Source organism: Helobdella robusta (assembly GCF_000326865.2).
Source record: "Helobdella robusta unplaced genomic scaffold HELROscaffold_31, whole genome shotgun sequence".
NCBI classification, from domain to species: domain Eukaryota; kingdom Metazoa; phylum Annelida; class Clitellata; order Rhynchobdellida; family Glossiphoniidae; genus Helobdella; species Helobdella robusta.
In genome coordinates, this window is record NW_008704544.1 from 565,069 (window position 1) to 577,984 (window position 12,916).

Sequence of the window (12,916 nt, forward strand, 5' to 3'; positions counted from 1 at the left end):
AAATTGAAGAACAAGATTTTTTTCAAATAAATAAACTAATAAATATAACCAACTAATCAAAGATGAATGAGTAAATGAACGAAAGAAAGAATTAGTGAATGAACGAATGAATGATTGATTGAAAGATGAATAATTAAAACCGAACGAAACAATTACTAGACGATGGAAGATAGATTAAATGAATGAATAACTGAATGGATGAATGCGTGAACGAACTGGGAGAGATCTAAAATAAAGGGAGAGGAATAAATGCAAAAAAAGAGAATTTGAAAAAAAATGTCTTAAATAACACACACACACACACACACACACACACACACATATAACATTAGAAGTTACACATTTTATATACTTTGGCGTGATTGGGGTTATGATTTTTATAAAACAACACACAAACACACACACACAAACAAACACATTATCGATAATTTCTGTATCTTTCTGAAACTGAATTTTTGCTGAAACTCAGATAAATTGTCAGATATTTATATTAAAATCATACACACACGCACATACATACGTACAGACACACACACATATAAATAAATATATATACGTATGTATTAAAATACTCTTTAAACACGCAATACAAAATAAATACACACAATACAGTCTATTGGTGGTTTTGACATTCACACACACACACACGTACACATAAAACATGTGTTTGTTACACATTATTACACACACACACACACAAACATATATATATATATATATATACTATACATAAACACTTACTAAATATTCACAATATGCACATTATTAAAAGAAATTTATTATTATTATTTCTTATTACTTTATTATTACTTTTATTATTATTATTATTATTATTATTAACGTTATAGTATTTTTATACACATCTGATGATGAATAATTGAGAGAAAACCAACATAAGCAGTAAAAAAATAAAGTTAATTAATTAATTTTAATTAAGTCAACTGAATTTAATGTTAATTAGGTTCGAATTTCTGATTTAGATAATGATACTAAAGATGATTGATAGCCACTCAATGATATAATGATGAATAATGATAGATAATGATACTACAGAAGATGGTGATGGCCACTCGATGATATAATGATGAATGAATTTTTGTTATCATCATCATAGTCGTCATCTACTTATTAATTCCAGCTGATATGCTGCTATTTAGTTATTAAGATTAAAAGTCATTATCATAAAAATTATAACAATAGTTATAATTATTAGTTATTATAGTTATAATTATTATAAATAATAAAATTATCATCACCACCATAGTAATAATATTTTCTTCAATGACTCTATCATTCATTACCATCAACATTCTTAGTAATCTTTGTAAAAGTAGTAGTAGTAGTAATAGTAGCAGAAGTAGTAGTAATAGTAGTAGTAGTAGTAGCAGCAGCAGCTGCAGCAGTAGCAGTAGCATCTCTATGGACTTTATCATTATTATCGTCATCTCCTTTAACGTTAATTTTGCTAGTAATTTTTCCATTATTACCACCTTCAGGATTGCTATTTATATTTTTTGGTATTAGATCATCATCATTATTATTATTATTATTATTATTATTATCATTATTGGAAGTATCACTAATACCAATGGTAACGTTAACATGGCGTGGATCTTTACTCATTGTAATGACGTCATTCTTCAACGTCGTGACGTCACCCTTCAACGCCGTGACGTCACCCTTCAACGCCGTGACGTCATTCTTCAACGCCACGACTTCTCTGCCAATGTCACTAACCGTCTGGTTCATAACCTGCACGTGTTTTGTAATGTAAAATGGGGAAAATAAAATCTATCATTATTGATTGAAATAAAGGTTAAAAGGTTAAAGTTTACTCTCTGCTTTGAATTAGCATCAGAGGTAAATAAATAATATATAAATATAGTTTTATAAAAATATAATAATATATAAATAATAATAAATGTAACCAATTAACTTATTTAATTAAAAAAATTGATATTTTCAAGTTTTTTTTAAAAAAAAAACCATGTTACATTATCCATGAATCTATCGGCTTTGCTGTGCTTCTCAATTGAAAATAACTTCTCATCTAATTCTTTTGTCTAGATAAGATGGAGAGAATACGATACAATACAATGCAGATACAATACAATACAATACAAATACAATACAATTCAAACATAATACAATACAATTCAATAAATACAAAAACAATACAATACAATTCAAATACAATACAATACAAATACTATACAATTCAAATACAACAGACTTCAAATACAATATAACACAATAGAATTCAAATACAATACAATACAATACAAATACAATACAATACAATATAATACAAATACAACACAATACAATATCTAGCAACAACACTCCTAATACAATAATTAAAAAAAAGACACCTTCATGACCATCTGTGAGACTGAGATATTTAACTCAGAAATAAATTTATTATTAATATTATTAGTAGTGTTATTAGTAGTAGTAGTGGTTGCAGTAGTATTTTTAATATTGTTAGTACTCTTATTGGATAATTTTTGATCCATCTCATCCAATCTGCTTGTTAGTACGTTGATTCTTGCATTCAAATCCATTATCTCACCTTGAGATAATTTTAAAATTTTGTAAAATTTAAATTTAATTTAAAGTAAAAAAGTTTAAAAGCTAATTTAAAATATGAATAACAGTCACATAGTAATCTGGATTCACTTTGCATTTGAATCACAGTACCATTGAATAACAAACCTTTATTGAGGTTGTCCTTAAGAACGTGTATCTCTTTTTTCAGGTGGACGAACATCCATGTTAGACACAGAATGACGACCCCGCAGGCGAGGATTAGTACCGATAATAGGAGAAGCAAGCAGATGAAACATTTGTTCGACTGGGAACTTTTTCTAATATAACAAAAAAATAAATAAAACATTTTAAATTTAATAAAAGTATTTATATTTAAGAATGAAATAAGAATTTTTTGTGTAAAAAGAAAATCATAATATTACATTAAAATGGAAGTAAAATAAATATCAAACAAATTTAATTTTATATAATAATAAAACTAAATTTAATAAAAAAAACCTTGGTAAAAGCTCCTTGCCTGCCCCCAAATACTCATCACATTCCGACGAGTAGGAATCGTTCCTCAACAACTCATGGCTGCCATTTCTCATTATTCTATTGTTGCTGCCGGAACCTCTGCCTAAGCTGAGCTGGGACGATGATGAAGATTTAGTGGCTAGGAGGGCGTCAAGTTCCCGACGTTTTTTCATCCTTTTTGCCGGCTTAAAGTCGACATTTAATTTTTGTCCGGTAGCCAGAATTTAGTTTTTTATGAAATCACGTCCGAAAAAGTGGATTTTTTTAGTGAAAACGTACGATTGTTAAAATTAAAAAAAGCAATTAAATTATATATATCTTGTTTGAATCCACTTTTAACCAGCGTAACTAGATAAACAACCTGTTAGAAAAAATTTCTACGTTAAGGTTTTTCTTTATTCTTTGGTCCCGCTAAATTTAAATTTTTTGTTTTAATTATCGTTCGCAAAACATTCAAAATATATTTCAAAATTTAATCTAAAATATAAAAAATGGATTGGGAAAATAATAAAGAAAACATTAAAAGATTGGATAGTGGACGTTCGGCAGACGAACTTTCCTCCATGTCAATTAGATCTGCCGAGTTTAAGAAGAGGCAGTAGTGAGTTTCATTTCCTCTATATTATTTCATTTCTTTTTTTAAAAATTGAATAAATAATTTTTTTGTCTTTTTTAATTCTAAAATTCGGTTCTTAATTAGTAGAGTAGGAAGACAATTTGTAATATATATTTTATATAGATATACTATTGAATTTATGATTTAATTGAAATTAACAATTTATTATACAGCAAATTCGAACAAGAGATCCGTTCGAATGAAGGAGGTGACCTTCTTGGCAAATGGAAAGAGTTAGTGACCTTTTTTTTCTAGAATATTCAATATTTAGAATCTTTGTCTAAATCCCTAACTAAGTAAGATTATTACACATTACATATATTATGCAACTATTTCCTAGTTAAACAATATCATTTGAATGTTAAATTCCTAACTAACCTAACTAGTCGAACATAAAAAGTAAAAACATTCTCTTTCCCAAAACAAAAACATCATAGATATATTGAATGGGCCATGAACAAGGACCCCACTGGGGCAGTTTGGGGCCCTCTGTTGAAAAAATGTGTCCTCCACTTCTACAGGCAGAAGGAATATTATGATGATCATAGATATGTCAAGATTTGTATCTGCTATGTGAGAGTTTATTTTAATTTTTATTAGATTATTTTTACTAAATATTTTTTAAAAATTACTACACAATTTCAATGTTATAATATTTCAATTAACTTACAACTTTAATTATTCTATGTTTTTCCCGTTTAACTCAAGTTATTTACTTTTAATAATCAGATTGACTCATCATGTCCTGACAAAGTCGAAGCATTTGACAGCGTCTATGCGTCGGGCATCGGCCGTCGTGACCCACTTTTTATCAAAAGATATGCTGACACCTATGAGGGGATTGAAAATTATAAAAGAGCCGACCAGGTTATACATGCACATATTTTTTTGGTTTTGAACTTAAAAAACTTAAGAATGATTTACGATCAACCATTTGAAAAATTGAAAAGTTAAATAGGAAGTTGACTAACACCGAACGTGCTGTGATTTTTATCAAAAATTGCATCTTTGACATATATATTTGTATTTTTATTATTAAAATCTTATTATATTATGAAACTATATTTTTGGAAGTATAATTTATCTTGAACAAACTTATATATTTTCATAATTATCTTATAATAACTGTTTCTAATTAAAAACATTGAAATTTTTTTTATATACAAATGAGTGGATGGGTGGATAGATGTGTGGATAGCCAATACTTCATTTCGCATTATGTTCAAACTAAATTTTCTTTGTAATTATCTTAAAATGATTCTTTTTTCAAATTAGAATGATGTTCAACGTTCAATTAAATGTCTAGATATACACCGAAGGCATTGACAATTGCCCTGAATCTAAGGATAGAGTCGCTTTGATAGCTAGATATGGGTTAATACAAATTTCATTTTTTATTTTTTTTTCAAAATTAATTTATTTATTCAATTAATAATTAAAATATTTTCATCAAAATAAAAAATTTAAATTTAAAATAATTTTATTTAAATAAATTTTTCGTATATTATTCGTCACTGATGTTTTTGTTCCACAGAGAGTTCCAAATAAGGGCAGCAGCTAGTGCCATGAAGAAGGTTCAGAAGAAACAAGATGGCGACGATGGAGATGGGGACGACGATAATAACGAAAACATTGGACCACATAACCAGAGGATGGCGTTTGGCGTCTTGAAAGGCTGTGGGAAAAGCCAGAAAGCTCCTAACATCAGGATTCCAATTTCTGGTGGTTAGTGCTAAATCAGTACAAACATAAAATGGCCATCTCTCGGTCTTATTTAGTATCTTCTGAGGCCATTCAGACGTATGATTAAGCCCTGTTTAGTGTGTCTGTTAGAGGAGTGTTGTTTTGTTGTGTTGTTTAAAGTAAATCTGCTGTTTGTTGTGTGTGTGTGTAACTGTTGGTGTTGATGCTATTTTTGCCATTGTTATCTTTATTTGTTGCCTATTTTTCTGCTGTTACAGTTTACCATCAAGGTTAATGATGTCAGGTATTCATATTCATTACTGATGCCTCACTGAATTCAAGTTCATAATCTCAATCACGAAACTCTCTTCTTTTGAATGTTTTTTTTTGCTGCAGCCAAAGCAAAGCTGGACACAGTAGCAGCAAGGTCTGGCCACTCAGATCAGCAGATCCAACAGAAAAAGTTGACCATCTATCAAGATGAAAACGACCCAACTATCAATTGTGACGGCAACAAGCACAGCAACAACAGCAAGAGAGATGAAGAAAATTCTGCAAACCTCAACTTGTTGTCAGATAGTTGTCATAAGGAGAATAGCCTGAAACCCGAGAAATGGAATAAGTATAAAGTTAGAGCAGTTACTTTTAGATATTTAAAGAATCTGTGTCTTTTTTTTATTTATAAGTTTGTTTGTTCATTCGTTCGTTCGTTTTTGTTTGTTTGTTCGTTCGTTTTTGTTTGCTTGTTTAGTTATTTGGTAATTTCGTTTGTGTCTAATAAAAGATTCTGAATTTTTTATTTGAAAATTTATCCATTTTATTTCATTTCAGCTGAAGATGAGACTACCTCATGATGTGCCAAAGGCAACTCTAGACATTCACGAAGATGAAGAAGAAGAAGAAGGGTTAATTAATTAATCAATTTATCAATCAGTCGATTGGTTAATTAATTAATCATTCAGTCAATCAATTAATCATTCATATACTTAGTTAATTAAGTATTTAAATATATTTGCAGCCAATTATGTTAGCTATTTTTATTTCATTCTCAGAGATAAGAAATTAACACAATCTGTATCTAATGCTCTGAGGTTATTATGTGTATATTTTTGTGCGTGTGTGTGTGTGTGTGTTTTCAAAAAAAAATTCATTTATTAATTTGCTTGTAAATAAGCTAGCTATTTTAGAGGATGTGTATCTATGTGTAACATCGTTTCTACAGGTATACATGTTCTTTCATTTCCTTCTATATTTATAGTTCAATTTTTGACGTATTTTTTCCAAAAAAAAAAAAAATCACTAATTTGAATCTTTCTCTAGGACTCATTTAGAATCTGAAGTAGCAACTCTATTTGGCGGTAGTAGCCAAAAAACCATCAACAACAATGATGACACTAACAGAGAAATTCTCATGGTTCCTGATAAGATGTTTTTTGGTGTTGATGAATTCAGTATTGAGGTTTGTATTGGCTCTCTCTCTCTCTCTCTCTCTCTCCCTCTCTCCCCCCCCCTCTCTCTCTCTCTCTCCCTCTCTCTCCTCTCTCTCCCTCTCTCTTTCTCTCTCTTTCTCTCTCTCTTTCTCTGGCTCTCTTTCTCCCTCCTCCCTCTCTCTTTCACACACACACACACAATGTATGATACGATAAATTATTGTAATGAATAGTTTACCATAGAGGTTTGTATCTTTTCCCCTCTCTGTCTTTTTCCTCTCTATTTTTTTTTTCTCTCTCATTGATACATTCTCTCTTCTCCGAGCAAACATGAAGACATACAAATAATGAATTCTGGCACACACACACACACACACACACACACGCACACACACACATGTAGGAGCTGATGGCAATGAGGTATGATGTAAGGCAGATGAAAAGTCAACTAACAAAATCATCAACTGCCGGAGAGTTTATTTCTCCGAATCAGCCCGAGCAACAGATGTTTCAACAACAACAACAATTGTTGCAACAACAACAATCGTTGCAACAACAGCAGTTGCTGCAACAACAGCAGTTGCTGCAACAACTGCAGCAACAAGTACAGCAGCAACAACAAGCGTCTGTGTATGAAGTTGATTTTCGAAGGCAATCCCAAGAATCCAATCAACATTTTTCACAGCTTATCAGTGAACAACAACAACAGGTGCAACCGAACTTGCAACAACAACAACAACATATGCAACTTAAACCACAGCAACAACAGCAGCAGCAAAACCTTTTGCTTAAAAGTTTGTTAAAAATAACTTTTTTTTATATATTTTCAACTATGACAATCATTAAACAATTATTTGATGATTAATTATTTGCATTACGTAATTTCATAATGAATAATAAAATATTTTTCAAATTGTTTTACAAATTTGTTCAGAATTACGGTTTTTATAGAGATTCCATATCTTTATTTCTAGGAATGTCATTTGCCTCAAACAAGCTTGATGTGCTGAAAGAAGCTGACAACGAAATGTAATTATTGTATATTCATTTGTTTCTCTCTCTCTCTCTTTCTCTCTCTCTATCTCTCTCTTTCTTTCTTTGTATCTCCGTTTGTTTTGTTTGTTTGTTTGTTTTGTTTGTTTGTATGTTTTTTTTAATTATCAATCATTCTAATGAATATATGAGAATTACTTGTTTGCTTATGACTTTCAACTCTCTCTATCTCTCCCTCCCTCTCTCTCTCTCTCTCTCTCTCTCTAATTATTTATTCATATTTATTTATATTTAAATGCAGAAGTGATGTATCATCTTTGTCAAAATCAAGCCTTCATGCAACTCCATTGGCCAGAATGAACACTGTTACTACTACTGCTGCTGCTGCTTTTGCTGCTACTACTACTACTACTACTACTACTACTACTACTACAGCTTTTTTTCATGATGATAATGATGTTAATATTGGCGGTAATGATAATGATGATAATCCTTTTAAGTTTTCCATGCTGTCAAATTCTTTATACGATAATAACATTGTAGATAACATTAGTAATGATAATAATAATAATAATAATAATAATAATAAATCTAAGTATCATGATGATGATAGTAGTTCTTTAATGACGTCATCGACGACACCATCATTCCCACACAAACTTCCTTTTGATGACGCGCCAATCGTGACGTCATCAATGATGTCACAGCCATTCTGCAGTTTAACATCGTTGACGTCATCAGTAGCAATGGCGTCAGTTCCGGATGCCGTCGACCCAGCAAGGACATTTTCACCTGAAATCATGTTGCATTCCAGTTGCAACAACAACAGTCAAAGAAGTCGTTTTGAATTATCACTTGACTGCCCGAACTTTACACTCGATAATGATTCCATAAAAATTTCCACCTTCTTTGCAAATGATCCTTCAACGATTTTAAATCCACCACTACCGCATCTACCACCGCCACAGACTACCACAGCCACAACGACCGCAGCAGCTTCGAAACATAACGATGTTAAGCCACCAAAATTTGTTATATACGAGGATAATGATGAAGATGAACTTGCTGTTGCATCATGTCAGAAGCAAGTTGCAACAACCATGGCAGATAAAGATGCCAAATCTTCAAAATTTGTTATATACGAAGACGATGGTGGCAATGATGACAACGCTTTTGAACCAGGTCAAAAGCAGGTCACAACGGCAACAAGCATTAAACCAGCGAAGTTTGTTATCTATGAAGATGTTGAGGAGGATGATCGTGCGTTTGAACCGAAGCAAGGACAGATTAGAACAGCGACTCAAGCCAAGCACACTACCTCGAGGCCAGCTTTTGCTGAGATATTATGTACGCCTAAGCCGTCACTGCAAAATTTCGAAATTGAAAAATTTTGTAATGTTGGTGGTGATGTTGAGATGAGGAAGGGAGTTGATGATGATGATGATGAAGAGAAAGAGGAAAGTATGGAGGAGGAGGATGATGATGTTAGTGGTTCTATTTTTGAGTGTTGATTATTAAATGTTTCATTTCATTCATCACACACACACGCGCGCGCACACACGCACGCACACACACGCACGCACGCACGCACTTATACACACTATACAAACAAACAAAACACAAAAAAAAGTCGCTTAAATAAAAAACTTAGATGCATAGGAAATTCACCCAAAATGAAGTAAAATTGGATACAGCACTTTACTCATACACACCACACACCACTTCACGACGGCCACCACTTCACTATGACGACCACAACCACCACAGTCGAAAACAGTTCACACAAGGCTGACCCACAAGTACCTGGAACAGTTATTTTATGGCAGTAGTGCCAAGGCCAAGATTGATTTGAGAAAACTTAAAGAGACACCATCGTCGTCGTCATTAAAGAATAAAACGCTTGCATCAGGTGTGTGTCTCTGTCTGTCTGTCTGCCTCGTTCTTTCTTTTCTCTTTTTCCTATCTTCTCCCTTCTTCCTACCTTGCCTCTATCTCTATCTTTCTCTGAATGTAGAAAATTTTCAAACTCCCAATCATTCATTATTTCTTGCTAGAAAATGTTCATGAAACTCAAGAAGCATTTTAAAAAAACCACCAAAAAGGTGGTATGAAACAGACCATACTGAGCATAGATGCAAGGAAAACAATGCAACCGACGCATTTCAGCAGTCAGCCCGTCAAAAGTGGACTTACACAACAACCGCAACAACCACCATCGTTGTTGCCGTCATTGGGGTGCCACAAAAAGTTACCCTTTGGGGTAGAGCCCTTTGAGAAGAGTGGCAAGAGGCCATTTGAGATATATCAAGATCCTTCTTGTATGGTTGGTTGGTTGGCTGGTTGTTTGGTTGATTGGCTGTTCGTTCAATCGTTTGTTTGTTTTTGGTTTATCTTGTCTATCTGTGACAATATTTGATCTATGACCGATTATTTTCAAAGGAATGCGACGAAGTTGACGTTGAAGCAATTGCAGTAGCTGCCCCAACTTCACAACAGCTGACTGCACTGACATCAAAAACATCAGCAGTAGCAGCAGCAACTTCATCAACGACAACAAGACAATTAATGATGTTGAAGAGTAGCGTAGAGACCAACAACAACAACAACAACAAACCCCACACCTTCCTTTGTGATGATGGAGAAACTGAGACGAGAATCATCGGTCAAATGAATGTAGGTTATTTCTCTCTCTTCCTCCCTCTCTCTCTCTCTCTCTCTCTCTCTCTCTCTCTCTCTCTCTCTCTCTCAAAAATTGTAATAATACAGATTTTATCACAATGAAATTGACAACTGACATCGCTATAACAATATTGAATTGACATTAACATTCATTAAGCCATGACAAAACAACAGTAACTATCATTACAGCATAAACAAACTGACAACAACAACCATACCATCTTTACGATTTCAACAACTCGAAACCAAATCGCATTGTCTCCTCCTTGCAGAATGTCTTTCTAGGCCAGGCGTTCAAAGAGGATGGGGATTTCATGCCAATGAAAACATCAACAGAAAATATGACCAACGTTGTGAGAGAAGCTTTCCAAGTCATGCAACAAACCACTGAACATCGTTTGCCTACTACAGCTGCAGCCGCTACTTCTACTACGCTACAGCTTCAACAATATCTACCACAGCCACAAAGACGTCAACTACAACAACGACAACAGTATCATTCACCAGAGGAACAACTGCTTATGCAGCCAGAACTGTCATTAAGAAGAGACCAACAATTTCGTATATACAACAGCACCACCAATGAGATCACCATGAAAGTTGATGACTGCGACCTTTCTGCCATCTACAGCGAGAACAACAACAACAATAACGATTTGAGCTATCCTACTTTAAACATAACAGCTGATGATGTTATCCATAGAGATACACAATCTCTTATCAGAGATCTAAGCCTACTCAACTACAACAACAACAACAACAAAAGTAACATCAACTACAACAACAACTGTAGTAGTAACAGAAGGATGTCGTTGTCAAATAGCGTTAACAACAACAACAACAATGATGACGACACGTTAACTGATGATAAAACTATTAAAAAGACCATCAACAACAATAATAATAATAATAATAATAATAATAATAATAATAGCAATGATTATGATAAGGATGGTAAAGCAAGATTAAATTGGAGGCGTTGTTCCATTGCACCAAATGGCTTGGCAAGGCTCTATGCAAGCAAAGCACAATCACCATCAACATCGGTTCTCTTCAATAACTCGATCGCTCTGTCACCATTCCGAGTCCTGAGTCGATCCAATCAGTCACCGACCAATCAAAATCAGCCGGCAATCGACGGGGATCAATCATTGGTCGACCGCGAGAGCGAATCAGCTGCTGACAATGTGTCATCCATTTTTGAAAGATCTGTAATGATTGATTTGGAGAATCCGTACAACGAGAAGACGATTAAGACTTTTATAAATCACCTCCAACCACCCCTATCATCGTACGAAGGGTATCATGATATGGTATCTCTAGTATCTAACAGTGGTAGCGCTACTGCTATGTGCTGCCTACCGCACTTTAAACTAAATGGCTATGTTGACATCGGTCAGTTTGCTTGCTGGCTAGTCCGTGTTGTCGGTGTTTTGTTTTAGTCTATAGCCTTAAGTATTGTTTAATTTTTGTATGTTTGTGTGTATGTATGTATGTATGTATGTATGTATGTATGTATGTATGTATGTATGTATGTATGTATGTATGTATGTATGTATGTATGTATGTATATATGTATGTATATATGTATGTATATATGTATGTATATATGTATGTTTGTTTGTATGTATGTATGTTTGTTTGTATGTATGTATGCATGTATTTATATTACACAGGGCCCAGTAGATACTTTGTGAAGCAAATTCTCGGTGAGGGTGGTTTCGGAAAGGCATTTCATTTGGTTGGCAAGGGACATCTGAGAACCGTCGACTGTGTTGCTAAGGTGGGTTTATTTGTTTTGTTTGTTTGTTTGTTCGTGTGTCTGTTCGTTCGTTCGTTCGTTTGTTTGTATTGTTGTTTAACTGTTTGGTTAGTGGCAACAACATCCACCGAAACGAAAACCACTAACCAGATCCAGAAACCAGCGTGCCCTTGGGAGTTCTACATAACAAGAGCACTACTGGATAGGCTGAATGTCATCATCAATGGCGATGATGACGACGACGAAGACGTTGGTGGTGGTGGCGCTGACGACGGCGACGAAGTGGCCAAGAAGAAGAGGATTATTGATATAGTAAGATGTGGTGATGTCGATGGTGATGATGCTGATGTCGAAAATGATGGTGATAACGATGCTGACAGCGATGGTGATGATTAATTATGATTAATTATGATTGATTATGATTGATTATTAATTATAACTAATTATAATTGATCATTAATTATAATTAATTATGGCGCGAATTAAGAGGGACTCCGTCATGTTCATCTCTGACGCTTACATATACGCTGATGGCAGTCTGTTCATCAATGAACTCCACAACTATGGAACGCTACTGGCTAGTATTCATAAATTATGCAAATAATAATAATTTATTATTGTTGTTGTTGTTATTTGTTGATTTTGATTGATTGATTGGTTGGTTGGTTGGTTGATTGATTGATTGAT

The 12,916-nt window shown here is 33.4% G+C and overlaps 2 protein-coding genes across 2 annotated transcripts; one reads left to right on the top strand and one right to left on the bottom strand.

Moving 5' to 3' along the window:
* Window positions 1–682: 682 nt before the first annotated feature.
* Window positions 683–3,366, bottom strand: HELRODRAFT_192279 (hypothetical protein). The gene is made up of 5 exons (XM_009022271.1): window positions 3,048–3,366; window positions 2,716–2,866; window positions 2,373–2,572; window positions 1,995–2,063; window positions 683–1,752 (listed from the first exon to the last, which is right to left on the bottom strand). The coding sequence occupies exons 1-5, from the start codon at window positions 3,237–3,239 to the stop codon at window positions 1,291–1,293; spliced, it is 1,074 nt and encodes a 357-aa protein (XP_009020519.1). The 5' UTR covers window positions 3,240–3,366; the 3' UTR covers window positions 683–1,290.
* Window positions 3,367–3,557: 191 nt separating this feature from the next.
* On the top strand, window positions 3,558–12,833 carry HELRODRAFT_192280 (hypothetical protein; the record flags this gene model as incomplete). The annotated part of the gene is made up of 19 exons (XM_009022272.1): window positions 3,558–3,667; window positions 3,856–3,915; window positions 4,120–4,255; window positions 4,412–4,549; window positions 4,989–5,056; window positions 5,217–5,407; window positions 5,762–5,994; window positions 6,197–6,270; window positions 6,686–6,824; window positions 7,199–7,504; window positions 7,730–7,824; window positions 8,090–9,272; window positions 9,556–9,697; window positions 9,891–10,111; window positions 10,228–10,461; window positions 10,740–11,862; window positions 12,144–12,250; window positions 12,380–12,541; window positions 12,717–12,833. 19 exons carry the CDS (start codon window positions 3,558–3,560, stop codon window positions 12,831–12,833), a joined length of 4,839 nt encoding a protein of 1,612 aa, XP_009020520.1.
* Window positions 12,834–12,916: the final 83 nt, after the last annotated feature.

Bases quoted from the DNA above. Each gene is read 5' to 3' on its own strand.
- HELRODRAFT_192279 (XM_009022271.1), bottom strand. From the start codon at position 3,239: ATGAAAAAACGTCGGGAACTTGACGCCCTCCTAGCCACTAAATCTTCA. The intron at 2,867-3,047 runs TTTTTTTTATTA...TGTTATATTAGA, and splicing joins GCAAGGAGCTTTTACCAAGG to AAAAGTTCCCAGTCGAACAA. The intron at 2,573-2,715 runs GTTTGTTATTCA...AATTATCTCAAG, and splicing joins TAAGGACAACCTCAATAAAG to GTGAGATAATGGATTTGAAT.